This window comes from Aquarana catesbeiana, linkage group LG09 (assembly GCF_042186555.1).
Source record: "Aquarana catesbeiana isolate 2022-GZ linkage group LG09, ASM4218655v1, whole genome shotgun sequence".
Classification (NCBI taxonomy): domain Eukaryota; kingdom Metazoa; phylum Chordata; class Amphibia; order Anura; family Ranidae; genus Aquarana; species Aquarana catesbeiana.
In genome coordinates, this window is record NC_133332.1 from 70,295,896 (window position 1) to 70,323,576 (window position 27,681).

Below are 27,681 nucleotides of genomic sequence, written 5' to 3' on the forward strand. Positions count from 1 at the left end.
AAACTTTGTTGCAGATTCCTGCCTTTGTTAACCTGAAGGAATAGCTGTTTGTCTGTGTCCATGTGCCAAGTGAACCTGTATGGGAGTGGTTTTATAATTATTAATCAGCTGCTGCACCTGCAGGGCTTTAACCACTTCAGTTCCGGAAGAATTTACCCCCTTCGGCACTGCGTCGCTTTAACTGACAATTGCGCGGTCGTGCAACGTTGCTCCCAAACAAAATTGACGTCCTTTTTTTCCCACAAATAGAGCTTTCTTTTGGTGGTATTTGATCACCCCTGCGCTTTTTATTTTTTGCACTATAAAAACAAAAAAAGAGCGACAATTTTGAAAAAAAACGATTTTTTACTTTTTGCTATAATAAATATCCCCCAAAAATATATAAAAAAACTATTTTTTCCCTCAGTTTAGGCCGATACGTATTCTTCTACATATTTTTGGTAAAAAAAAAAAAAAAAAAAAAAAAAAAAAAATCGCAATAAGCGATTATTGATCGGTTTGCGCAAAAGTTATAGCATTTACAAAATAGGGGATAGATTTATGGCATTTTTATTAATTTTTTTTTTTAAATGGCGGCGATCAGCGATTTTTATTGTGACTGCGACATTATGGCGGACACATCAGACATTTGAGACACATTTTTGGGACTATATAATACAAATGCACTGATTCCTGTGTAAATGACACTGGCAGTGAAGGGGTTAACCACTAGGTGGCAGTGTAGGGGTTAAGTGTATCCTAGGGGCGTGTTTCTAGCTGTCAGGGGGATGGGCTGTGTGTGTGACATGTGACTGATCTCTGCTCCGATGACAGGGAGCAGAGATCCAGTGACACTGTCACTAGGCAGAATGGGGAGATGCGGTTTACATTAGCATCTCCCGTTCTTCCTCCCCGTGAGGCGATCGCGGTATCTCCGCGGCGATCGAGTCCGCGGGCCCCGTGACCCGACTCACGGAGCTTGCCGCGGGCGCGCGCCTCTTAAAGGGGTACGTGGTTTTACCTGTACGAGCCCTTCTGCCGCAGTATATCTGCGTGAGGCGGTCGGCGGTTAAAGAAGCAAGTTGCAGGGTCTGTATCCCTTTATATGGGAACTCCCTTTGAACGTATCTCACCAAAAAGGAAATTTTTGATGATGGGGAGGCTCAAAATCTGATTTGTATTGTGCAGACTTCTGGAAAAATCAGTAAGCCAATCACAAAAGCAGGAAATGACATTTCTGGGGGGCGTCCTATACACATTCTGTATACAGAACATCTCCAGGCAGCCATATTGCATTGAGTTTTACAGAAAATTAAAGAGATATAGATTGAATGGGAAAGATCATTTTTAATAACATTCAATTACAATATGACTTGTGTTATTGTATACACTATATTAGGTTTTTTTTTCTCCACGAAAGTGGAGTTACCCTTTAAAAGGGTGAGTTCACTGTTTTAGAAAAAATGAAAAGAAGGTGAACTAACTCCAAATATCCTGGCCACCCCTCTGAACCCTGCTGTGCATATCAGCTGTGATGCCATTTGCTACTGGGGTAGCACTCCGTATACCACAATACACAGCCCTGGAGTAAGTATCCATTATAATGCTTGCAATGTCAAGTTTGCATTACTCAGCACAACCATGTGACCACGCTAACTGATGAGAAGGGTTTCTTTCATCTGGGACACCTTGCCAGAAGAACGAGCCTCGTAACCACTTCTCATTGGTCAATGCAGTGACGTGACTGCACTGATTAATCATCACCTGCCATTGTAAGCATTATGATACTCACTCGGAGGTTGGATATTGCGGTGTAGTGTATGGACCGCTATACTTATAGGGTGGTAGATGTGCAATTAGTTTCATTACTAATTCATTTTTAGTTACAATTCGACAAATTTGTTAATTTGGAAATATTTGAATTAACGAAAACGCATTTAACGAATTTTTCTGAAAATTCAACTAAAATCCTGAAATTCGAAAATCTGAAAACCAGAAAATCCAAAATAATAATAACCAACTAATAATAACTATTACTAACTATTAAATTATAGGTATTGGAATTTGCTTTCAGATTTGGCTGTTAGTGAATGAATCTTAATGAAACTTTACAGATTAATAAGAATGAATAATACTTTTTTATTATTATTATTATTTATTCGTATTAATTTGTTACGTTCCATTAGTTTAGATGCGGCATTCGTTATTTCAGATAATTCGTAACTTCAGATAAATTTGTATTCGTTACGCTCACTAATGCCAAATTTGAAAGGAAATTCCAATACCTTTAATTGAATTGTTAGTTCAATTTAGTAATTCGGATTTTTTAATTTTCCGATTTTCGTTCTTGTTTTTAGATTTTTACGAATTTATCGAAATAACGAATACCGCATCTAAACGAGTTGGAACTTTTCTGAAGTTGCAAATTTATTCAAAATAACAAATTTTCGATCATAATGAATGACCCAAAAAAGAAAGAATGAAACAAAAACGAACACATTTTTCGGCAGTGCACATGTCTATAGGGTGCTACTATTATGCAGCAGGGTCCAGAGGGGTGGCCATGATATTTGGAGTTAGCTCAACATTTCAAAGGTGAACTTACCCTTTAATATATTAAATGTCTTATATTCTCAGGTCACAATTTCATATAGAGAAAGTATTAATATTATAATATAATGACCGTGTAGGTAGTGATTTGTTTTTTTATTCCTAATGCAGCTTGTCCTTGTTGTTGCTAAAGGAATTATAATTTGGATTCAACATTTTTTTGTAGTCGGTTTTAAGCCTTAATATAGGGGTTGGGTTGGTTTAATTTGGAGGAGAAATTTTTTAAAACTGGTCCTGGTTAAAAAAAAAAAAAAAAAAAAAAAAAAAAATTTTAATAGTAGAACAAGGACACACCCCAAGTAAAAATGGCTATATAAATTTTAAGCGATCTTGGGTTTACTGAGTACAACAAAGTACAGAAACCCACAACAGCCTAACAGAAATTAACCTTTAACTGAAGAAACTTTATTAGGATAAAGCCAGGTTGCTCCCTTTGCATATACTTTACACACCATCACTGCTCCATGCCACAGTAGATGGAGGACCACAGGTAATGTCAGTGCGAAGCCAGTAAGAGTGGCATGTTTATGAGCAGCATGGTTCAATGTTCTCATACTTTATTATTACTGAAGAGTTGGTGATTCGGGCGCCGTACCGTCCCTTCCAGAACTGCGAATCCTTTCCTTTGTGCATAAACTTCACATAGCGTACCCCGGGTCCATACCCACGAAACTCATGAGAAACCTGTAAAGAGACAGTATTGTTTTAAAGCTTGTATGAACAAGTGTATGGCTATTGCATATGTGTCTGAATTGTAGTATCATGTGTGCTACCATCAGAAAATCAGTCGCATTTCCTGTGATCTATGCAATGTATGTGTCTATCTGCACCCTCTGTATCATGTGGCATAGAGACCCTGACGTCAAAGCCTTTCTTATATACACTGCCTTGAAAAAGTATTCATACCCCTTGAAATTTTCCACATTTTGTCATGTTACCAAAAACGTAAATGTATTTTATTGGGATTTTATGTGATAGACCAACACAAAGTGGCACATAATTGTGAAGTAGAAGGAAAATGATAAACGGTTTTCCAATTTCTTTTCAAATACATATGTGAAAAGTGTGGCGTGCATTTGTATTCAGCACCCCCTGAGTTAATACTTTGTAGAACCACCTTTCTCTGCAATTACAGCTGCAAGTCTTTTTGGGGATGTCTCTACCAGCTTTGCACATCTAGAGAGAGAATGTTTTGCCCATTCTTCTTCGCAAAATAGCTCAAGCTCTTGTCAGATTGGATGGAGAGCGTCTGAACAGCAATTTTCTAGCCACAGATTCTCAATTGGATTTAGGTCTGGACTTTGACTGGTCCATTCTAACACATGAATATGCTTTGATCTAAACCATTCCATTGTCGCTCTGGCTGTATGTTTAGGGTTGTTGTCCTTCTTAAAGGTGAACCTCCACCCCAGTCTCAAGTCTTGCAGACTCCAACAGGTTTTCTTTTAAGATTGCCCTGTATTTTCCCAGCATCCCATCAACTCTGACCAGCTTCCCTGCTGAAGAAAAACATCCCCACAACATGGTTCTGCCACCACCATGTTTTACGGTGGGGATGTTGTGTTAAGGGTGATGTGCAATGTTAGTTTTCTGCCACACATAGCCTTTTGCTTTTAGGTCAAAAAGTTCAAATTTGGTCTCATCTGACCAGAGCACCTTCTTCGCCATGTTTGCTGTGTCCCCCGCATGGCTTCTCGCAAACTGCTAACGGGACTTCTTCTTTCTTTCAACAATGGCTTTCTTCTTGCCACTCTTCTATAAAGGCCAGATTTGTGGAGTGCACGACTAATAGTTGTCCTGTGAACAGATTCTCCCACCTGAACTGTGGATCTCTGCAGCTCCTCCAGAGTTACCATGGGCCTCTTGGCTGCTTCTTTGATTAATGCTCTCCTTGCCCAGCCTGTCAGTTTAGGTGGTTAGCCATGTCTTGGTAGGTTTGCAGTTGTGTCATACTCTTTCCATTTTCAGATGATGGATTGAACAGTGCTCCGTGAGATGTTCAAAGCTTGGGATATTTTTTTTATAACTTAACCCTGCTTTAAATTTCTCTACAACGTTATCCCTGACCTGTCTGGTGTGTTCCTTGGCTTCCATGATGCAGTTTGTTCACTAAGGTTCTCTAACAAACCTAAGGGCTTCAAAGAACAGCTGTATTTATACTCTCTCCTCATAAGCTCACTGGCTGTGATTGACAGCAGTGTGAGCCAATGAGGAGAGAGAGAGACCTGGGAGAGCCACTGCTCTCATGCACATAGCTGGATCAAGATAGTGCTCAGATATATATATAAGAAGTTTTTTTACCTTAATGCAAAGAATGCATTAAGGTAAAAAAACCTGCCTTTAGAACCATTTTAAAACTGCAAAATGATCTGGTAATGAATGGGTATTGCAAGCTGGTTCTTAAATGGTTAAGGTCATTTTTTTCTAGTAGCAAACTTTATCCCTAATCATTGTATCACATGTCAAATATTGCTTTGCAAACCAGTATTCTTGCTGTAGCAGACATTAAATGTAGGTTCTGGTCTGGGTAGCTATTCCTTTGGGCTGTATTACAGCACCACAATTTTTTGCCACCACAATTTAGGAGAACACACTGGATTTGGAATCCTCCGGTGTCATCAGTGTCTCCGTCCCATCAACAGAGCTCAGCCAAACAGCATTGTATATGCCAGGGTCATATGACCAAGTCACATTTTACTAACTCTAAATCCGATTCCTCCTTCTACAAAGCATATTTTACGAAAAGACGCACCACAATGAGGTCATGTAACCCATACAAATACAACATTTCAGAAGTATATTTCCATGCACAGACCTGAGTGTACTTTTCATCATTCCACTGTGGAATAGGATCTGGTGTTATGGCGAACTCTTGGAGCACAGCTATCTTATCAACAGCCAGCAGTTGGACCTTCAGACTATACACACAGCCACAGTCATGTCGCCCACCATACCTACACAAAAAAAAAGCATTCCAAACGCAATTTATTTTTTTTGAGAAAATACACTTTCATGAACTAAAAAAAAAAAAAAAACAGTAAAGTTAGCCCAATTGTTTTGTATAATGTGAAAGATGATGTTGCGCTGAGTAAATAGATACCTAACAAGTCATGCTTTAAAATTCCGCACACTCGTGGAATGGCGACAAACTACGGTACTTAAAAATCTTCAAAGGGGACGCTTTAAAAATTTCTACAGGTTACCAGTTTAGAGTTACAGAGGAGGTCTTGTGCTAGAATTATTGTTCTCAATCTAACAATTGCGGCAATACCCCACATGTGTGGTTTGAACGCTGTTTACATTTGCAGTCCCAACTTACGTATGTGTTCGCTTCTGCACGCGACCACTGAGGGATGGGACGCTTTAAAAATATTTTTATTTAGTTATTTTACACGGTCCCTTTGAAAAAAAAATTCTGATCACTTTTATTGCTGTCAGAAGGAATGTAAACATGCATTGTGACAGTAATAGGCAGTGACAGGTACTCTTTATGGAGGGATCTGGAGTCCCTCCTTTGCTCTTAAAAGTATTCAGAATGACAAGTTTGGCTGTTTTGAATACTGTCGATTTTTTACATTTTGGCACCTTTAAGTCTTCTGTAAACCGGAAGTGATGTCATGACAGCGAGGGGGGGGGGTGTTCCCTGCCGCTGCTTGAGATAACAGCTGAGTGGCTTCTTAGCTGCATCGGTTGTTATCCCAAAAAAGCCAACTGCTGGCTCTAAAAAACGGTACTGGGGTGATCACCAGGCATCACCCTGGTATAACCCCTTCAAGTCGAGGATGCATATTTGCATACGGTCGGCGTGAAGGAGTTAAAGTGGTTCTAAAGGCTGAAGGTGAAAAAAACCTGTGGGCAACTCGGTCCCCAGCCCAAGCCTAATCTCGACTCAATGATGTGCATGAGACCAACTGCTCTTTCCGGCTTTCTCCCTCATTGGCTCAGCACAGAAGCAAGGACCAGTGGCTTCCCTACTGCTGTTGATCACAGCCAGTGAGGACAGAGTGGGGGGGCTGTGGGGCTGAGCTCCGTTCTGTGTGTCAATGGACACACAGAACAGGGCTTGGGAGCGAGCATGCACAATTGCCCCCTTAGCAAGAAGCTTGCTATGGGGGCACTAAGCAGAGGGGAGGAGCCCACAGCTCCAGCGCAGGACTCCAGAAGAGGAGGATTGGGGCTGCACTGTGCAAAACCATTGCACAGAGCAGGTACAGTAAGTATGACATATTTGTTATTATTAAAAAATCCTTTAGTATCACAGATGCTGCCTAAATGCAGGGTATTGACGTACATGTGAATGAGCCCTTATTGCATGAAAAGAATATTTGGTTAACTCTGGTAAAGTGTGAAAACATAAAGAGCATTCATTTAACATAGGAGACAGAAAACATACCAATCAGAGATGCAGATGGGTGGTTGGTGAACATCCAGAAAGTGTTCCCATAACCCTTCTTTCACCAGATCTATGATCTGTTGCTTCTCACACCACCTGTGTAGAGACATACAGAAGGGTCAGAGATGGTTCTGGCTGATGTTCTACAAAGGGTGAGCTGAACACTTACCCATAGGAGGTGACAAAGCAGGTCGGGCTCTCTCCATCTTCTAACGCAACGCGGCTCCTTTCTACTGCCCAGCCATCTCCTCCATTTTTGATGTCCCAATGCTGCAATAGTTCTGCAGATGGAAGTGAACAAATTTTATGCCTCAATGCCAAATTCCTTTTCACGTTAACGCAGCGCTGGATAGTAGGATTTGGCATGTTGGCTACCCCAACTCTAGCCAAAAAAGTTTTATTTTGTTTTGTTTTTTTACCTTTAAGACATGAAATTGTTTCTAAAGCTTAAACATTTTTTTACCTTAATGCATTTCTTGTGAAGCGAGCGAGCGACAAAATCGCACCTCTGCTGAAATTGCACAGAAACCAGGAAAGACATTGCGATTTCAGTACACACAGGTGTGAACCCAGCTGCCAGGACACAATTTCTAGTCGTCATGGCGCCTGGGATTTGTCAAGCCCTGTGTTACAGCAACCAAAAGTAATATAATAAGTAATATTTTCCCGGTGTGGTCACAAATGTAAAAAAACTGACAGTTGAACTCTATCCATTTTTTTTGGATGGAGTTAGGCTTTAAAAGAGGAAGTAAACTTCCTCTGCTGACATTTACCTACAGGTAAGCCTATAATAAGGCTTACCTATAGGTAGGGTAAATTAGGAGATATTTACATTACATGCAGCCAGTGACATGACTGGCGCATGCCCTCTGAAAGAACGGCTACTGATGCCATTCCTTCAAAGCCCTGCGCTGTGATCGGCAGCTCCCACGCGCAAACGTGAGAGTGACGTTATCCGTGAACCCGGAAGCAAGAGGAGTGAAAATGGAAGCAGCTGCAGCGCTGACATTGCCACTCTGGAACAGCTTCGTTTTAAGATAATTTTTATATAATCTGCTAGTATGTGATGCATACTAGCACATTAGGACTTTACCTTGCAGGAAGAATAAAAAAAAAAAAAAAAAAAGAAAAACAACGTTCAGCGGTATACAACCAGTTTAAAGAGACCCTGTCCCCAGCCTTAAAATTCCAGATAAATAAAAACACTTGAAATGCTTACTAGTAGTGCTTATGTCTTTTCCACAAAATATTCTTCCATTACGTCCCATGACAGCATAGTTGACAAATGGCCCACCTGCGAGGATCAGGAAATAGAGATTTAATACATTTTAGGATAACACCTAAATGGGCGGGAGTACTACCATATGGGAGGTCCTTTGGCTCCTTTTTTTTTCCTCCCTGATACGGCTGGTTATTCCCCTTCTCTTTCAAAGAATATAGTACATAGAATCACAAACATACCTCTGAATCAAGGAAGGAGGCTTAGTTCTTAACTGTAGGAATCAAATGCCAAACCATTTTTGTTACAAATGCAAGGTTAGGACAGCTGCAGAAGAAACACCTATGATCTAAAATTTTCAAAATTGCCCAGCGCTTTAAATACTCAAGAACAATCCATTAAGTCCCCTTTCAGGTACGTAAATTCAGAAGATTCACTCACCTAGACTCCTACCGGATTGATTGATCCATATATTAGTATTGGGTCAGCAAAAATATATCGCTCTCAACGCCTTAGTGTCTTCTTTAAAAAAAAAAAATTTAAAAAAAACTTCTTTTCTCATGATTCCCCCCCAAAAAGAAAACTTACATAGTGAAATACCATCTACACAACATCATTCACAACTTCCAAAAATATGTGCTTCTATTTTATGTATAACACCATGCAGTGATATCGCCAATACTCTGCGACTCCTTCACCCCTTCTGCCTGTATTCTTACCAGACCTCAAACTTTTTATAATTTATATTGCTCCAAACACGTTCCAGTAGATCTCTGTTTTTCCTCTTTTTATCAGTGGTTCTCAAAATTAAGAAAATTCAATAGTGCAGTATTATCCATACACACCATGTAACATAATATAATTATAAGGTGCTTACAATTCCCACATTCCAAATGTGCCAAACTGACCATATCTATTCAGCATAAAGTGCTCCTTTCCCAAATGCCAGAACACCGTACCCCAATGAACCCCCATATCATGGTTGGGTGATAAAATATCTCAACCACTCCTCCTGGGTACTTGCTCTTCCAGCACATACAATTCCTCAATCCCCCATAGGTCAGATAAACTAGGACATGGAAGAATAAAACAAACAAACAAACAAACAAACATACTCATAATGCAGAAATCCCCACTCAACTACATTTATGGTTAAAATTGCTTACATCGCAGGTATACACGAAAATCAAATGCCCAAGATGGCTCATATGGAGTAATGCAGAGGATTTTATGCAACAATATCTTTGGTCCTCCAACCAAATGGAATTTTCAGGACTGTTATCGATCTGAAACATCGCAGCTGATTCGTGAAGTACAAGAAATGCAAGATGGAAATGGTATACAGGCGGCCCCAGGGTTACAAACAAGATAGGGTCTGAAGGTTTGTTCTTAAGTTGAATCTGTTTGTAAGTCGGAACAGGTAAATTTTTTAAGTGTAGCTTCAGCCAAAAAAACTATTTTTAAGCTTTTTGGATAGCATAGGGAAGGGTTAACACCCCTGTAACATTTGTTTTGCTGTCTGTGCCCCTGTTCAGAAGATTTCACCTCACTTTCTGTCCCAATGACAATTGGATTTTGAAAATTTTGGGTTGTTGTGGAAACAAGCCTTGGTGATAAATCATCAGTGGAGGTACCTTTTCCCCATAATAACTCTTCCAGGAATGAATTTCTTCATAGAGGTAGATTTCCTCTCACTTCCTGTTGTCTCCCTCCGTTTGTAAGTAGGAGTCGTTTGTAAGTCGGATGTTTAACTAGGGGACCGCCTGTATTCAAAGATGAATCTGCTTTGGAAAGGATTCTGCATGATAACCAAGAATGTAAAGGATGCCAACTAACATACTTATTCACCCAGTATTCCAAAAAAGATTTTAAAATAGCTGTATACCTAGGGCACAAAACTTGTGCATCTGCAGTTCAGACTCAAACATCACTCAATAAAGATTCATTCTAAACCTAATTGAAGAAGACTTTTGCAAATTGGATGTGGAAAGGTGCTTGTTCAAGTAGCTGTAGGTCACAAAGCCTTTGAGAAAAGTCAAAAATAATTTAGTAGAGTTCCAGGGCAGAAATAAAGACCATGAAGCATCTAGAATCAAAATGGACAGGTGAATCACCCAAGGCATCCTTTGCAGTTATACAGCCATTACTAACCCCCCCACTAACCCTCCCCCCGCCCACCCCCAAAAAAAGGAGAGCTGAAGCACCTTCTACTAGATCGATCTCCACTTCTTGGACCAAGGCTACAGTGGATCATATATAAAAAGCCACACTGTGGTCACATTTTTATACTTTTGGCCAGCACTACAGACTGGATGTAGATCTGGAGGCAGCCTTTGGATGGAAAGTTTTAACTTTAATTTCCCACCCATAAGATATCTGTTAAATCTCTCACGTGTGCTGTCATGGGACATAGTCTAAAACACAAAGTACTGTTGTTTCCGACATCACATTGAAGATTGTAGTGCCCAGCAACACTTACCATGCTTTTGCATGTCTACACAAAGAAGGCTTTTACAAGTACATACCACGCTTGATGAATGGTCTGACGACATGGTCTCTTTAAGTCAGCAGGTGAATAAACATGCATCACGTTCCTTTGATAAATTGTGTATAAGGTACAATAAAGACATCAATGCAAAATCCACAAACTACTGAAGGTTTTCATTTTTTGAGGTGATAGTATATCTAGAAGTAGTTAGTCACATTCATCTGTACTTGTTTAGTATTATGGAATGTGTTTTGTCGCTCAACTATGTAGCTTCCCAAGTGTCAAGAACATACCCCAGCATTTATACCCACACAGGTAACTGTGCCCCTGTTCAACTCAGTTGCCTTAATCCAATTGCCATGGAATGTGTCAAGGCCAATGTTGACTGTCCCAGAACACAAGGCAAGGTATAAAGGTTGTGAAGTCACCTTGTTCTAATTTACATAATCCAATCACCATAATGCCATTAAGTCTGGGACAGTTATTAATCATTTGCATTACGTGCCTAATGGTTATGTGAATTATTGTTCACCTTGTTGTTCATAAGCATGCAACATTCAAAGTCCACCTGGTGCAGTGGCTACCTGATGCATTTCCCTCCATCACTGGAGCTTAGTCATAGAGTCTATGACTAAGAGCCAGGGATGGCAGCAAATGTGCCAGTAGCCATTGCACTGGGAGGACTTTGAATGTTGCATTCTTCCAATTTATAATAAATTTACAGTGTCTTTTAAAGGTAGGCAGCTCTTTTTTGTTTTGGAGGACTTTTATGTGGATGCCTGGTGGTCCATGACCATGAATAGTCTTCTCCTGCAGCCTAGGGAGAGGAGAGACCCTGAGCCTACAGAGTGCAGTTTTCTGATCACATATATGAATTTTCATCAAATCTCCAGAGCGAAGATGATAAATGACATATGCGAATGACAGGCAGTGATTGAGTTGCCCAATGCTGGGGTATGTTGTCGACACTTATTTGAAGTAAGGAAGCCACTTGGCCAAGGATGAGTAGTAAAAATGTCTTCAACGGTACAGAACACATTCACATGAATATGGCTTACTATACTAAAGGGAAAACTTGCCAATAGAACCTTTGAGAGATATACACATAATACACTGGATCATGATTTTGACTTGGACTCTGAGCTTGTTTGCAAAAATGAACACTGAAGGTAGACATCCCCAATAATAAGGCTTCTTTGTTTTCAACGTGGCCTGTTCTTGGTAGTGTCGTCAACCCCCCGCTGTCTTACCTATTTAAGACTCAACCACTTTAGCTCAACGTCTTACCTGAACCACAAGGATTGAGCACTAAGTTCCTGGAGAAGGGTTTCGCCATATAAAGTCTCTTCCAGGGAGTGTTTTGACACATATCAGCCACGTGAAGCACATCCCTTCTGTTCATCCGCTGGCATTTTATTCTCCAAATTGTGGGAGAGTCAACAAGGCACTTCCAACGACGGCTCACACACCTACAGTAGTCCAAGTCCCTTGCTGGCACATAGCTGAGGATCAAAAGTAGCACCTCATCTGGAAGTTGATCTAAATCTTTAATATATATATTGTCGCTGAAGGAGGTATATTTTGGAAGTGGCTCTTCCTGATGGGAGCTTTGTTGGCCCATGCCAAAGTTCAAATCAGGTACTCTGTGACAGAAGATATGTATGTAAATATGTGCAAAAATAAAAACACCAATTCTTATCTAGGTACAAAACAAGAACATTGCAACCATTTTGTAATTTAGTGTACATAAACATGCACCTTGTACTGGGACTGACGGAACTTGTCTGCCTTGTTTCCAGGTGAAAAATGGGAATATAGAAGGGCTGGCTAACAAAGAATATGGGGGAAATTTACTAAGGCTGGATCAGTTGTGCATGGTAGCCAATCAGCTTCTAACCCCAGCTTGTTCAACTAAGCTTTGGCAATAAAACCTGGAAGCTGATTGGTTTCTATGCAGAAGTGAGCCTGATTTTGCACTCTCCAGCTTTAGTAAATAAATCCAAAGTGTTGCTTTTGGCTCCATTTCCAGCAAATGGAGCAAATGGCCAGGTACCGAATATTGACTAGGTGGTACAGAGTTTTAACTCTCATGCATAAAATAACTTCTTCAGTTTTCTCTATGTGTTGGAGTTGTAATCAGGTGAATGGTATGGTACTACAGTGGGGAAAATAATTATTTGATCCATTGCAGATTCTGTAAGTTTGCCCACTTACAAAGAAATTAAGGGTCTATCATTTTTATCATAGGTGTATTTTACATGATAGAAACAGGATATTAACCACAATCCAGAAAAAACATATGACACAAATGTTATAAATTGAGTTGCAGCTCAGTGAGCAAAATAAGTATTTGATCCCCAAGCAAACCACGACTTAGTACTTGGTGGAGAAACCCTGTTGGCAAGCACAGAGGTAAGACTTTTCTTGTAGTTGGTTACCAGGTTTGTACACATCTCAGGAGGGATTTTGGTCCACTCTTCTTTACAGATCTTCCCTAAATCCTTAAAGGGCAAGTTCACCTTTTGTACACTTTTTTATTTCGAAATTCCAGCTCCCCTGTGCACCAATATAGCATTCATGTACTTTTTTTGCAGAAATATCTAAACTTTCCATTAAATCTACAGTCACTTTCTTTTCTTGTCCTCATCCATGTTTCCAGATGTTTCCATTAGTAATGTCTTTCTTCCTTACAGACTGTAGGTCATGGCACAGGAAGGAGTTGACCAGCTGACCTCATTAGCACACACCCTGCATCATCCACCCACCCACTCCCAGCTGCACTTTTTTAAACGAAATGCAATCACCGATCACACTTTTCACTAAATACACAATATACAATCAGATTGCATAGTGTATGGCCATGTTTATACACCTAAAATTACAGTTAGTTGCGCTTTTAGTGTCATTAATTGTTAACCGCACACCAAACACAGAAGCAAACACACATTTTGCCATGTGTGTAAAAACGAGGGGCAAATGCTGCAAAACGCACAGTAAAAAACACACAGCCCACAAAACGCCAAAATGTCCCATTAACCACATGTAGTTTAGCCAATTAAAATCAACAGCCTACCCTATGCGTGTCACAGGCAAAACAAGACACAAAATGTGCGCTCCCACTATGCTAGATGTTAATTGGGCCTGAAAGTGAAATTGGTGCGGTAACACAAGAACAATGAGGCCCCATTCACATCTGTGAGTTTCCTTTCATTTCAGAAATGCGCTGCACCAAAAATTGCAGTAAAAAATGCACAAAGCTCCACGCTAAAAAAAAGTTCTGAAGCTTCTTTGGGGCGATTGCTGTGTGTAGGACAGCCAATTAGCCAATTCAGGTAGATGGGCTGCCCTATGTGTGATGAGTGAAAATGCTCCAAAACGCCCCCCACCCCCCCCCCCCCCCCGCTAAAAAAAAAAAACGCATGTGGGAATGCTATACAGAGTTGTGAATGGGGCTTGGCAGCTGAGTTTGAACCAAGTAGATGTTCACTGATCAATTATTTCAGATGTGCCTTAGCTGCCCAATAACATTGGTGCCACATCCCAAAAACAGAACAGAAAGAGCAAAACTATGGAAAGCATTGTAAAGGCACCAATGGGAACCAATAATTTAATAAAATACAAAAAGTTTATTGTATAGCAACTTAAAAAACAATATGTGGGTTAGACTGCAGAGACTCGGCGGAGCTGAGATACACATAGCTGAGTGTTCTCGGCTATTTTCGGCTATTCTCGGCGCCGCTCACTGTCACGCCCTATGATGGACATAACACAGGTCCAATGGCGGGACTGGGCGTGACTGTGAGCGGCGGCGAGAATAGCCGAGAACACTCGGCTATGTGTATCTTGACTCCGCCGAGTCCCTGCAGTCTCTGCGCCATATTTGAATCATATTTGATCGGCGTATAACACGCACCCACGATTTTCCCCTGATTTTAAGGGGGGAAAAAGTGCGTGTTATACGCCGATAAATACGGTAAATAACGGCCAACAAGTAAAACAAAACCAAAAATATATAGCTATAGAGGAATATAGCACTCACAAGTATAATTCACAATGTATGAAATGGAGCCCAAATATATGCAGGCACCACCAGGACCTCCCCAGATGACCCATCAGCCAGGGGTAGTTCAAGGGACAATGGCCTAATATCAAAAAAATCCTTGTCATTCATGCTTCTTTGATGGATGGAAACTTTTTCGTTTTCTGTATAAGTTATGTACATGTATTTTGTATGAATTTTAACCCACATATTGTTTTTTAAGCTACTATAAAATAAACTTTTTGTATTTTCTTATATTATTGGTTCTAATTGGTGCCTTTCAAATTTTGCTCTTTCTAGCTGGTTATTGACAGACTTTAGATGACCTTGTACATGTGCATTCTTGAGAAGGGGGACCTTGCGGGCACTGCAAGACTTCAATCCATGGTGGCATATTGTGTTAGGAATGGTTTGTTTGGTGGCTGTGGTCCCAACTGCCTTGAGATCATTCACAACTCCTGGGTAGTTCTGGGCTGATCCCTCACTTTTCTCATGATCATCCTTACACCATGAAACAAAATCTTGCATGAAGATCTAGACCCAGGGCGATTGATGGTTATTTTGTATTTCTTCCATTTATGAATACTCACTCCAACAGTTGTCTCCTTCTCACCAAGCTTCTTGCTGATGGTCTTGTAGCCCATTCCAGTCTTGTGCAGTTCTACAATCTTGTCCCTAATGTCCTTTGACAGGTCTTTGGTCTTGCCCATGATGGTGAGGTTTGAATGGAAGAAAGAGATTCTGTGGACAGGGGTCTTTTATACAGAGATGTCATTAGAGGCACCTTCTTAACCACTTGCTGCCCGCTCACCGTCATATGACGGCGGGACGGTGCAGCTGTTATCCTGGGCTGCCGTCATATGACGGTGCTGCCTTCCAAGATCCCTAGGGGGCGCACGCGCCGCGTCACTCGGGTCCCGGTGCGCATGCCCGGCGGCCGCGATGTCCGCCGGGCACCCGCGATTGCCCGGTAACCGAGCAGGACCATGGATCTGTGAATGTAAACACACAGATCCACGTCCTGTCAGATGGGAGGAGACCGATGGTGTTTTCTTTGTACAGAGGAACACCGATCGGTCTCCTTCCCTTGTGAATCCCCTCCCCCCACAGTTAGAATCACTCCTTAGGAACGCATTTAACCCTACAGCGCCCCCTCCTGGTTAACCCCTTCATTGCCAGTCACATTTATACAGTAATCAATGCATTTTTATAGCACAGATCCCTGTATAAATGTAAATGGTCCCAAAAATGTGTCAAAATTGGCCGATGTCTCCGCCGTAATATCGCAGTCACGATAAAAATCGCAGATCGCCGCCATTACTAGTAAAAAAAAAAACAAAAAAAAAAATTGATAAAAATGCTATAAATCTATCCCCTTATTTTGTAGACGCTATTACTTTTGCGCAAACCAATAAATATATGCTTATTGCGATATTTTTTACCAAAAATATGTAGAAGAATACGTATCGGCCTAAACTGAGGAAAAAATTTGTTTAAAGAAAAAAAAAATTTGGATGTTTATTATAGCAAAAAGTAAAAAATATTGTGTTTTTTTCAAACTTGTCACTCTTGTTTTGTTTATAGCGCAAGAAATAAAAACCGCAGAGGTGATCAAATACCACCAAAAGAAAGCTCTATTAGTGGGGAAAAAATGATAAAAATTTCATTTGGGTACAGTGTTGTATGACCGCGCAATTGTTATTCAAAATGTGACAGCGCTGAAAGCTGAAAATTGGCTTGGGCAGGAAGGGGGTGAAAATGCCCGGTATTGAAGTGGTTAAATTGACAGGACTAATCTGTGTACCCCATGAGCACATATTGTAGCCAGTCTGTAGGAGCCAAAATATTGTTGGTTGGTAAGGGATCAAATACTTATTTTACTCACTGAACGGCAACTCAAGTTATAACATATGTATCATGTGTTTTTTCTGGATTTGATATCCTGTCATTTAAAAAAAACACCTATGATAACAATTATAGACCCTTCATTTCTTTGTAAGCGGGTAAACTTACCAAATCTGCAGGTGATCAAAAAATAGTGTAAATGGGTAAGCTCACAGGCGTATTTCTGGGGAACAACCCTGCATCTTTCAATATAAACATTTCCTTCTAACTCATCTGGTGAAGAGCATGTATTCCTTTGAAATGGAAGAGCACAGATCCTCCCATAGATATTTTTGGTTAAAGTTGAACCACATTTTTGTTTTTCATTCTGGATAGAGCAAGGAAGGGTTATAACCCCTGTCTGATGATTTTTTTTTTCGCCGTCTGTATCCCATTGCAGATATTTCCCTTCGCTTTCTGTCCCAAAGCCAAACAGAAAGTGAGAGGAAATGCCTGGAAATTAAGGGAATTCCTTGGGGACACCAAGGTCACCAGAACTAGTGTCCCTTTTAGAAGATGTCCCCTCTATTACTTTTCTGGGAAATTTTGAGATTTTCTTACCCACTTTCCCCACGGCTATTCGCTTTAGCTATGAAACCCCTAGCCATTCTAATTAGAGACTCTGCTTTGATCAGGGGTCCGTCACTGGGTCAATGGGTGGAAAGAATTTCACCCTATGCGGACGATGTTCTGCTATACCTGGGAGACGCCATGACCTCACTTGTCGGCGTTGGAAATCACCAACATGTTTGGCTCCTTCTCAGGTATTAAATCAACGGCTGATCATGGCATCTACTCCTCTTCAGCAGGTCACCAGATTTAAATACTTAGGCCTAGTGCAGACTACTAGTACACACTACTAGTAAACTGATAGCTCAGTTCAGTTCAGCCGCTGTACTAACAATCCGATGTTAGTGCCGCTGTCTCCCCTGCTGACAGGGAGACTGCCCCCTGGCTAGAACACTCCCGAGCTGGTCGGCAAACCGTGTTCGGTCATGACCCTTCTACAGCCAAACGGGCGGCTTCTGTCGGACTGGCTGCCATACACACGTCGCAAAAGTCGTCTGTTTCTATTGAACCAGCCGATGTCGCCTGACATTTGGCCCATGCGTTCTAGGCTTAAGGTGTAGTGGTTCAATGCGATGTCTCTGGCTATGTAGCCGACTGGTACAAGATAGGCTGTAGCCTATTTATATGACAATGCACCTGTCATGTATCAGATGAGACCAGAACTGCGTGGAGCGCAAAACAGAGGAAACCCAAACGTATATAAGTGAAAGTATAGTGACTTATTAAGATAAGTGAATGATATAAACACAACCACCTCCAATATAATACAGTGTGCAACCAACCAACCACAAACAGAGAAACACAAATAATAGTAATAGACAGATATATACATATAATGGGGAATTCCGGAATCATAAACGTAGCCAGGCCAGGGTCATCAACGGGAGGTCAGCAGATGGGGACAGGGAACAAACAGGACAAGGAGAGGATGGATGGATCAGGCTGTAAGGCAAAGGTAAGGGTAACAGGATCACAGGAGGGACGGGCAGTGGCGTCGCTAGGAGGTGGCTTTTGGGGCTATAGCCCCGAATCTGAGGCCCATAGCCCCGAGTCTATGCAGGGGTCCCCAAGGGGAGGGGGGGCTCTCTGGGGACCCTGATGTATGGAGGGGGCTCTCTGGGGACCCTGATGTATGGAGGGGGCTCTCTGGGGACCCTGATGTATGGAGGGGGCTCTCTGGGGACCCTGATGTATGGAGGGGGCTCTCTGGGGACCCTGATGTATGGAGGGGGCTCTCTGGGAATATATATATATACACACACACACACACACATATATTATGGTATATACATGCCCGCCCAAGCGTATGACTTTCTTTACTACGCTGCTATGGGCTCCAGCCCCAGATCTTTTGTAGACCTAGCAACACCCCTGGGGACGGGTACAGGTACAAGGTCCAGGTACAGGGATCAGGTTCAGAGCTCACAGAATCAGGTCAGGGCGCAAGGAATATACCAAGGCAAAGTGTGTGTGCTTGCTGGGCATTTACACACATCCCCTGCAATCAAGCTCAGGTGACGCCTGATCGCAGGTGATGATGTTGGCTCCACACTGCCAGGAACCACCCGCTGGTGGGCACCAGTACTGCGGCCCAAAGATCAAATAATACCACCAGCAGGAGAGAGCTCCCCTAACAGTTCCAGACTGCCAGGAGACGCCCGCTGGTGGACATCAGTACTGCATGCCAAATGTCTTGACAGTGCTACCAGCAGGTGAAGCCATGCCCGACAGCACCAGCTGGTCTTTCCTTCATCTGAGTACAGTAGGTAAGATCAATTTGATCAAAATCTACTTGCCAAAATTTTTGGACTTATTCCGTCACATAGCTCAGTCCTTTTTTCAGAGAATCTATATCACTGCTACCTGGTTTATTTGGGCTGGAAGGACACCTAGATTGGCCAAGACGACTCTGCATCTAAGGGGGCGTGGAATATTGGTGAGTGAGGTGTTCAATAGGGGAGCACGTCTGACCACGAGCACAAGAGTGTGAAAACAGCACTTTATTTTTCCTTTCAGCGCTTTAACACGGACATTTGCACAAGAGGCTTTGTTATGATAGGTATATGAATTTTTAACACAGAAGAAAAAAGGAGCCTTTGCACATAGCACAATTATCTGTTTCAAATTGGTTGCACTTTAGAATATGACATTGAAATAGTAGGGGATTTTAAAGTAAGGAGGGAGGTGTATTGCAGTACAGAAAATATTTTTCCCTACAAGTCTTATTTATTTATTTATATTTATTCATTCAGGGATGAATTCGTGGGATACCATAGTACCAACAGAGCATTGTGAAAGCAGCCTTACTATCTTCCTATCCTGGAGTGACCACTGAGCAGTGTGGTCACCCTAGGGCAGGGAGTGTGTCAGGACTACATAATACCTCCCTATCCTCTTTAAAACTGGAGGGGGGGGTTGTAGTCCATGGAAATAGGAAGGGACAATGCCAACTGATAACTTCCTGTACTCTCAGCCTTTGGGTTGCTATCACCTCAGAAGATTTCTGGCAGGATCAACAGCTATTCCCCCCCCCCCCCCCCCCTTCAACAGATATAATAAAATACCTTTAATTGTACATTTAGCAGACCAAAGGGAGCAAATAAATGTATATTTAGAGCTTACATGCACTTTAACCTCCTCCTGCCTGCCGTATAGGGAAATGACAGTGGGCGGGATCCGCTCTTGTTCTGGGACGACGTTATATGATGTCGCCCCAGTGTCACCGCTCTTGCGCCACCGCGCAGTGCGACAATCGCAGGTGCGCTGTGTGTCGGTAAAGAGGTGATGACATGGCTCTTTACCCATGTGATCGGCTGTGTCCAATCACAGCCAATCATATGTAAATGCGGAAGTACCGTTTATTGGCTCTCCTCACCTCACACTGACAGAGTGTAAGGGGAGGGGAGCAGATCAGCGGCATCTCCTTGCAGCAGAGACTGTACAAGTAATTGGCACACTGATCATCAGTGCCCCGATTACAGTGCAGCCCCAACAGTGCCCAGCAAGTGATGCCTGTCTGTGCCAATCAGTGCCCATCAGTGAGGCATACTAGTGCAAGTGCTGCCCATCAGTGCCACCCATCAGTGTGGCATACTAGAGTCTCCTCATCAGTGAAGGAAAAAAATGACCTATTTACAAAATTTTCTAACAAAAACTAAGAAAAAATGTTTTTTTTACCCCAAAAAATAAAAACCCCAGAGGTGATTAAATAGCATCAAAAGAAATCTCCAATTGTGTGTGTGTGTGTGTGTGTGTGGGGGGGGGGGGGGGTGATACAAATTTCACATGAGTACAGCATTGCATGACCATGTAAAGTGTGACAGCGCTAAAAGCTGAAAACTGGCCTGGGCAGGAAGGGGGTGAAAGTGACCAGTATTGAAGCAGTTAAAGTATAACTAAAGGCAAACTTAAAAAAAAAAAAAAACATTGGATAGAATAAAGAAGGATTAGAACCCCTTTCAGGTTTTTATTGCTGTCTGTTCCCCCCAAAAATTCACCTTCTCTATTTGTCTGATCTAATATTATCACTGAGGGCGGAAAGAAAATCCCAACTTTTGGGTTGTCACCAGAGCAGGAATAGAAGGGAAATCTTCCAATGGGGACACTGGTTCTGGTGACAACATTCCCAAACTTCCGAGGGATTTTCCTTGACTCTCTGTTTTGGCTATGGGACAGGAAGTGAAGGGAAATCTTCCCAATGGGACACCCATGATTAAATAAAGAAAAGAATAAATAAAATGGGTTTATATAATAATAATAATAATAATAATAATAATAAACCTTTCTCACTCTATCCAAAAATAGAAAAAAATGCCTTTGTTTCTACTTTAATGACAAGCGTCACTCTTCCCCCTCCCCGGGGCACAGCATGTGATCGCCTCCCCACTGCCCATCAATTCCTGGTCATTGAATTTGGGTGAATTTTGGGTGAACGTCACTGAGGCGGAGCCAGCCAATCAGCTTCTCTTCCCAGAGATGAGCATGGCTGCTTATAAATAAAAAGTCCTGGAACATGTCCCCAGGGGGGGGGGGGGTCTCTACACCCTGTAGAGGGGGACACAGAGTCAGCACTGACTGATAAAGCAATCCAGACTCAGTACAGTACAGTGGATGTCAGTGCACATCCCATAATAATAACAAGGATATCGTCCTGAATGTACACACAGCCTCCCACTCACCAGGATTCAGCCCGGATCTCGACCTCCCTTCTATAATCATCAGCTGTTCTATACTAACTCCGCCCATCCCAGTAACTCCATCGCTTTCACTGGCCCCGCTCCCGGAGCTGTCATCCAATCAGGTTGCTGGAGAAGTGCGCAAACGGCTTTATAACGGAACGTGTCATCGCTAGACTGCCAGCCCACCATTAGGGGAGGTGGGGCTAATGAAACGTGGCGAACACGATTGTGCTATCCTTTGACCTATCACAGGGCGTCCTGGCTGCGCTCCTTTCTCCGAGGCAGGAATACTGGATACTTCGTTTTCTGTTAACTGAACGGCACGCTCATCCTGGAATCTCTAACCCCGCCCTCCTCCCATCCCTATTACAACAGGAGCGGCCCGCTTTTGAGTGGGCGTAAGTTAGATTCAAAGTTGGGCTTAGAGAAGGCGTGACTTGGGTTTAGGGAAGGGGTGACTTAGGCACTGAGTAGGCGTGAATTACCTGTGAAAGGGCGTAACTTCGGTACAGAGCGAGGCCTAGAGTAGGCGTAACTTTGACGAGGAGTAGGCGTGACTTAACCACTTGAAGACCAGGCCACTTTTTGTTTACATGTGAAAATCAGTTTTTTGGGGGGTTTTTTCTAGAAAATTACTGAACCCCCCTCCCTCCAAAAGATTATTATATTTTTTTTTTAAAGCAAGGGCCCTAGAGAATAAATTGGTGGTTTTTGCAATTTTTTATGCCACACGGTATTTGTGCAGCGGTTTTTCAAATGCAGTTTATGTGAAAAAAGACACTTTTAAAAAAAATGTTTAAATGCAAACAAAAACCACAATACATAACCCAATTTTTTTGTAAAATATAATAGATGTTATGTTGAGTAAGTAAATACCAAACATGTCACGCTTTAAAATTGCGCACGCCCGCACAATGGCAACAAAATACGTAAACTTTACTATCCATAGGCGACACTTTACAGGTTACCACTTTAGATGTACAGAGGAGGTCTGGTGCTAGAATTACTGCATGATCTGATGTTTGCAGAAATACTTCACATGTGTGGGGCGATCACAGTTTGCGCGCGAGCCCGACGCATGCATTCACCTTTGCGCGGGGGGGCTCTAAGTAATTTTGTAGCAAAAAATACTAATTTAAACTTGGAAACAAAAAGTTCCAGAAAAGGCCTGGTCAGCAAGTGGTTAACAAATGAATACATTTCTAATGATTTATGGAAATGTATTCTTTCATGTGATTGTGGCTTCCTGTGTGGACATCTCGGCTGATACTGGAGCGATTGTTTCAGAGGTCTGATTACCCGTGGCCAGGGGCGTTTCTAGGTCTACAAAAGATCTGGGGCTAGAGCCCATAGCAGCGTAGTAAAGAAAGTCATACGCTTGGGTGGGCATACACATGTATATACAGTAGTATACGTGTGTGTGTGTATATATCCCCAGAGAGCCCCCCTTTCATAAGGTCCCCAGAGAGCCCCCCTTATGTCAGGGTCCCCAGAGAGCCCCTCCTTACATCAGAGTCCCCAGAGAGCCTCTCCCTTGCATCAGGGTCCCCAGAGAGCCCCCCCACTTACATTAGGGTCCCCAGAGACCCTCCCACTTAAATCAGGGTCCCCAGAAAGCCTCCCCCTTGCATCAGGGTCCCCAGAGAGACCCCCCACTTACATTAGGGTCCCCAGAGACCCTCCCACTTAAATCAGGGTCCCCAGAAAGCCTCCCCCTTACATCAGGGTCCCCAGAGAGCCTCCCTTCCCCTTGGGGACCCCTGCAGAGACTCGGGGCTATGGACCCCAGATTCGGGGCTATAGCCCCAAAAGCCACCCCCTAGCGACGCCACTGCCCATGGCATAGTCTGTCTTCACCGAAGGCCAGTGTCAGTGGATTGGCATTGTCAGAGAGAATGAAACAAGCATGTTTGGGCCTTGCTGGTGGGGCCAAAACCATCTAGTAAGCGACCTGTTTGCTCACTTGTGTGGTGGAGGTCTATCGAAGTAGCTGCTAAGAGGTGGCAGTTGACCAGCACTGATATTTGGATGAACTTTTTGAATTTGATAACTTTGGTTAATTGCACTTTTATGGTGATTGAAATGGAAGTATCAATGAAGAGGTTGCATTAACCCCACCCTTCGTATTTGGTCAAAAGTAGGTGGAGTTAGTGCATCTCCATTCTCATAGCTCCCAACTGTCCCTGATTTAGAGAAATGACCCTCTTTCCTCCTCATTTGTCCCTCATTTTGGTCTGATATATTTAGATGTATATAAAATGCACTTTTTAAGTGTTTCCCAGTGCTAAACCTTTCATCCAAAATGTAAATTGCTGCATTTGTAAATTTAAAAAGCCATTGTAAAGGAATAGTAATGGTAGAAAAAGTCCCTTGTGGGTTTAACTAATCTTTTTTTTTTTTAGGTTATTTCTCCTTTAAGGGGGCGTGGCTGGAGGCGTGTCCTATGCCTATATGCCTACATGCTTTTGCTAGTAGGTGTCCCTCATTCCCATCTCAAATAGTTGGGAAGTATGCATTTTTAATCTGTACCAACATATATGCAAGAAAAATGAGCAGATTTTAATGAGCCTAGTTTACACCGCTGCAGCGCTTATATGTGCTTATAGACAAATGAGGGCCGGGCAGAACATTCGTCGCTCCAGGTGTACGTCATACTGTTGCCTGTTGTATTCACCGAACACATCGTTTGACTAATCAGTGTACCGGTTGCTACCAGTACCATGTGATTGCTGTGGCCAATCACAGCAGATCACGATAATTGTACGGAATTTGATTCATGCCATTCACTGGGTACAATTGTGTTGATCTCTGTGATTGGTCACAGTGATCACATGGTACAGACAGGGCCAATCACAGCCCATCTGTACTATGTGATTAGCTGGGGCCAATCACAGCTAACCAAAATAGTAAACACTTAACGAATCAGTTTGATTTAGTAAAAATCATTGCTTATAACAGTGAAATTCACTGGTATAAGCAATCATATTGTGTAAAAAAAAAAAAAAAATTCTAATCACTTCTTCAGAGTATTACAGTGTTACTATGGTAACACTGTACAGCTCTAGTCACAGTGTGTTTAAAAAATGTAAAAAATACATACATTTAAAAAATGTTATACAAAATTGAAAAAAATGCCCCCCTCCATGACTTTTCCATCAAAATCAATAATGCAACCATCAATCCCTCCCCTCATGCCAGGGTACTAGGTGTAAGCCTAGACTTTGACCTGTCCTTTCAGCCCCAAATCCAATCATTGTCAAAAGCTTGTAGCCTTCACCTCCGTAACATCTCTAACATTCGCCCCTTTGTATGTAATGAAACCACCAAGCTCCTCATTCACTCCCTTGTTATCTCTCACCTTGACTATTGCAACTCCCTTCTCATAGGCCTACCTCTCCATAGGCTATCCCCTCTTCAGTCTGTCATGAATGCTGCTGCCAGATTCTCTACCTCACCAACCGCTCAGTGTCTGCCAACCCTCTCCTCCAATCCCTATACTGGCTCCCAATCACCCGGCGAATTAAATTCAAAATACTAACCATAACATACAAAGCCATTCACAACTCTGCCCCGAGCTACATCACTAATCTTGTCTCCACATATCACCCAAACCGTCCTCTCTGCTCCTCTCCAGACCTCCTACTCTCACGCTCCCTCATTTCCTCCTCCCATGCTTATCTCCAGGATTTCTCCAGAGCCTCTCCCATCCTCTGGAACTCCTTACCTCAACCTAGACATCTCAAGTCTCCCGCAAGTCTCCTGATCTCCCAGGAATGATCGGCGTGGCGGGGAACACCTATGAAGGCAGACTCTGTCCCTGCAAACAGCTTCCACTCCTAGCATCCCCATCAACACTAAACAATCTGTCCTTGTAATTAGGGCTTTGGCTGGCGGCCATTTTGTGGTGGACCAAATTGCATTATTTTAATGGGAGAATTCTGAAACGCTAGAGAACAAACATTCTTCTTGTGTTGAGTCTCTATACAGCATAGGACAAAAGAGTCTCTCCCTCCGCTCTCTCTCTCTCTCTAAAAAGGTGATTTAAAAAATATTTTGCGGGCACGAAGCGCCACCTCCCTGAAATGAGTTTTTGCAGGTTGGAATGTCTGTCAACCTGTCCGGCTATCCCATACTCTAGCTGCCTTCAGGCTATCCCTGAAAACTCATCTCTTCAGGGAAGCCTAATGCTGCGTACACACGGCCAGACTTCCCGACAGAAAAAGTCCGATGGGAGGTTTCGGTTGGACATTCTGACCGGGTGTATGCCCCATGGGACTTTTTCTGTCGACATTTCCGATGGACTCAGACATAGAACATGTTCTAAATCTTTCCGTCGGAAATGCAGATGGAGTTTAGTCCGTTGGCAAGTCCAGCCGTGCGTACGCGGCATTACAATGCCTTCAACTAATATTTACCACTTCCATCAGCTCATTCCCCACAGTTACAACCTTTTGTACCACCTGCCCCACCCTATTAGATTGTAAGCTCTTCTGAGCAGGGACCTCTTAATCCTCTTGTGTTTTATTGTATTGTAACTTTATTGTCTCCCTTTTTATATTGTAAAGTGCTGTGTAAACTGTTGGCGAATCCTGCATAATAATTACCTCCACACCACTTATATGATGAGGCTGTAATGCATTGGTGACAGTATGTAAAAATAAATCGTGAAAAAAATATTTTTTAACCACTAAGAACCCTTTCACACTGGGGCGGTTTGCATGCGCTATTGCGCTAATAATAGCGCCTGCAAACCGACCCGAAAGTGCCGCTGCTTTCATTCCAGTGCGGAGTGATGCGCTGGCAGGACGGTAAAAAAAGTCCTGCCAGCAGCATCTTCGGAGCGGTGAAGGAGCGGAGTGTATACTGCTCCTTCACCGCTCCTGCCCATTGAAATCAATGGGACGGCGCGGCTATACCGCCGGCAAAGCGCCTCTGCAGAGGCGCTTTACGGTGGTATTTAACCCTTTCTCGGTCGCTAGCGGGGGGTAAAACCGCCCCGCTAGCAGCCGAATACCGACGGTAAAACGCCGCTAATAATAGCAGCGTTTTACCGCCGACGCTGCCCCCGCCCCAGTGTGAAAGGGCTCTTAGGCCTGATTCACACCTATGCAGTTTTAGTGCTTTTTGCATTTTGCAGATTTGCACTACAGTCCATTTAACATTGTTTCCTTTGGAACACGTTCTGTAGTGCAAATCTGCAAAATGCAAAAAGCACTAAAAATGCATATGTGTGAATCCAGCCTTAAGGACAGGGCCTCGTTTTGAGATTTGGTGTTTACAAGTTAACATCAGATTTTTTTGCTAGAAAATTTACTTAGAACTCCCAAACATATTATATAAATATATACATTTTTCTAACGCCCTAGAGAATAAAATGGCGGTCGTTGCAATACTTTCTGTCACGCCGTATTTGCGCAGCGGTCTTACAAGCGCACTTTTTTTGGAAAGAATACACTTTTTTGAATTAAAGAATAAGACAACAGTAAAGTTAGCCAATTTTTTTTTTTATATTGTGAAAGATAATGTTATGCCGAGTAAATTGATACCTAACATGTCACGCTTAAAAATTGCGCCCGGTCGTGGAATGGCGACAAACTATTACCCTTAAAAATCTCCATAGGCGATGTTCGAAAATTCTACAGCTTGCATGCTTTGAGTTACAGTGGAGGTCTACGGCTAGAATTTTTGCTCTCGCTCTAACGATTGCAGTGATACCTCACATGTGTGGTTTAAACACCGTTTTCATATGCATTCGCTGCCCACATATAAGTTTGCTTTTGCACGCGAGCTCGTCGGGGCGGGGCGCGTTAAAATGTTTTATTTTTTTCTTATTTATTTTACTTTTTATTTTTACACTCTTCTTTTAAAATAAAAAATTGTGTCACTTTTATTCCTATTACAAGGAATGTAAACATCCCTTATAATAGAAAAAAAGCATGACAGGACCTCTTAAATATGAGATCTGGGGTCAAAAAGACCTCAGATCTCATATTTACACTAAAATACAATAAAAAAAAAAAAAATTGTTGTTTGAAAAAAATAATAATTTTTTTTTTCCCCTTTTAAGAGCTATGGGCGGAAGTGGCGTTTTTACGTCACTTCCGCCCTGCAATGGTATGGAGCCGAGTAGGGGCCATCTTCCCCTCAGTCAGTTCCATACCACAGACCAAGAAGGATCCGATCGCCTCCACTGCTACCGACGGCTCCAGTAAGCGGCGGGGGGGCACCGAAGCACGGCGGGAGGGGCCCTCTCCCGCCACCGATAAAAGTGATCTCGGGGGAAATCAGCCACAGAGACCACTTTTATCTGAAAGCCGACCG

The 27,681-nt window shown here is 42.5% G+C and overlaps 1 protein-coding gene across 2 annotated transcripts; it reads right to left on the bottom strand.

Moving 5' to 3' along the window:
* Position 1: 1 nt before the first annotated feature.
* On the bottom strand, positions 2–21,496 carry LOC141107791 (F-box only protein 27-like). Of its 2 annotated transcripts, XM_073598765.1 has the most exons (8): positions 21,361–21,496; positions 11,977–12,332; positions 8,202–8,276; positions 7,152–7,263; positions 6,983–7,078; positions 5,405–5,543; positions 3,185–3,273; positions 2–299 (listed from the first exon to the last, which is right to left on the bottom strand). In XM_073598765.1, the coding sequence occupies exons 2-8, from the start codon at positions 12,308–12,310 to the stop codon at positions 137–139; spliced, it is 1,008 nt and encodes a 335-aa protein (XP_073454866.1). In that variant the 5' UTR covers positions 12,311–12,332; positions 21,361–21,496; the 3' UTR covers positions 2–136. The 2 variants fall into 2 exon arrangements, with proteins under 2 accessions (XP_073454866.1, XP_073454867.1); XM_073598766.1 differs by lacking the exon at positions 2–299 and having other exon boundaries at positions 2,977–3,273.
* Between the last annotated feature and the right edge of the window lie 6,185 nt (positions 21,497–27,681).

Coding starts and splice junctions, on each gene's coding strand:
- LOC141107791 (XM_073598765.1), bottom strand. CDS start 12,310: ATGGGCCAACAAAGCTCCCATCAGGAAGAGCCACTTCCAAAATATACC. Junction 7,079..7,151: donor TGCTTTGTCACCTCCTATGG/GTAAGTGTTCAG, acceptor GTCTCTACACAG/GTGGTGTGAGAAGCAACAGA. Junction 5,544..6,982: donor CCCATCTGCATCTCTGATTG/GTATGTTTTCTG, acceptor TTTTTTGTGTAG/GTATGGTGGGCGACATGACT.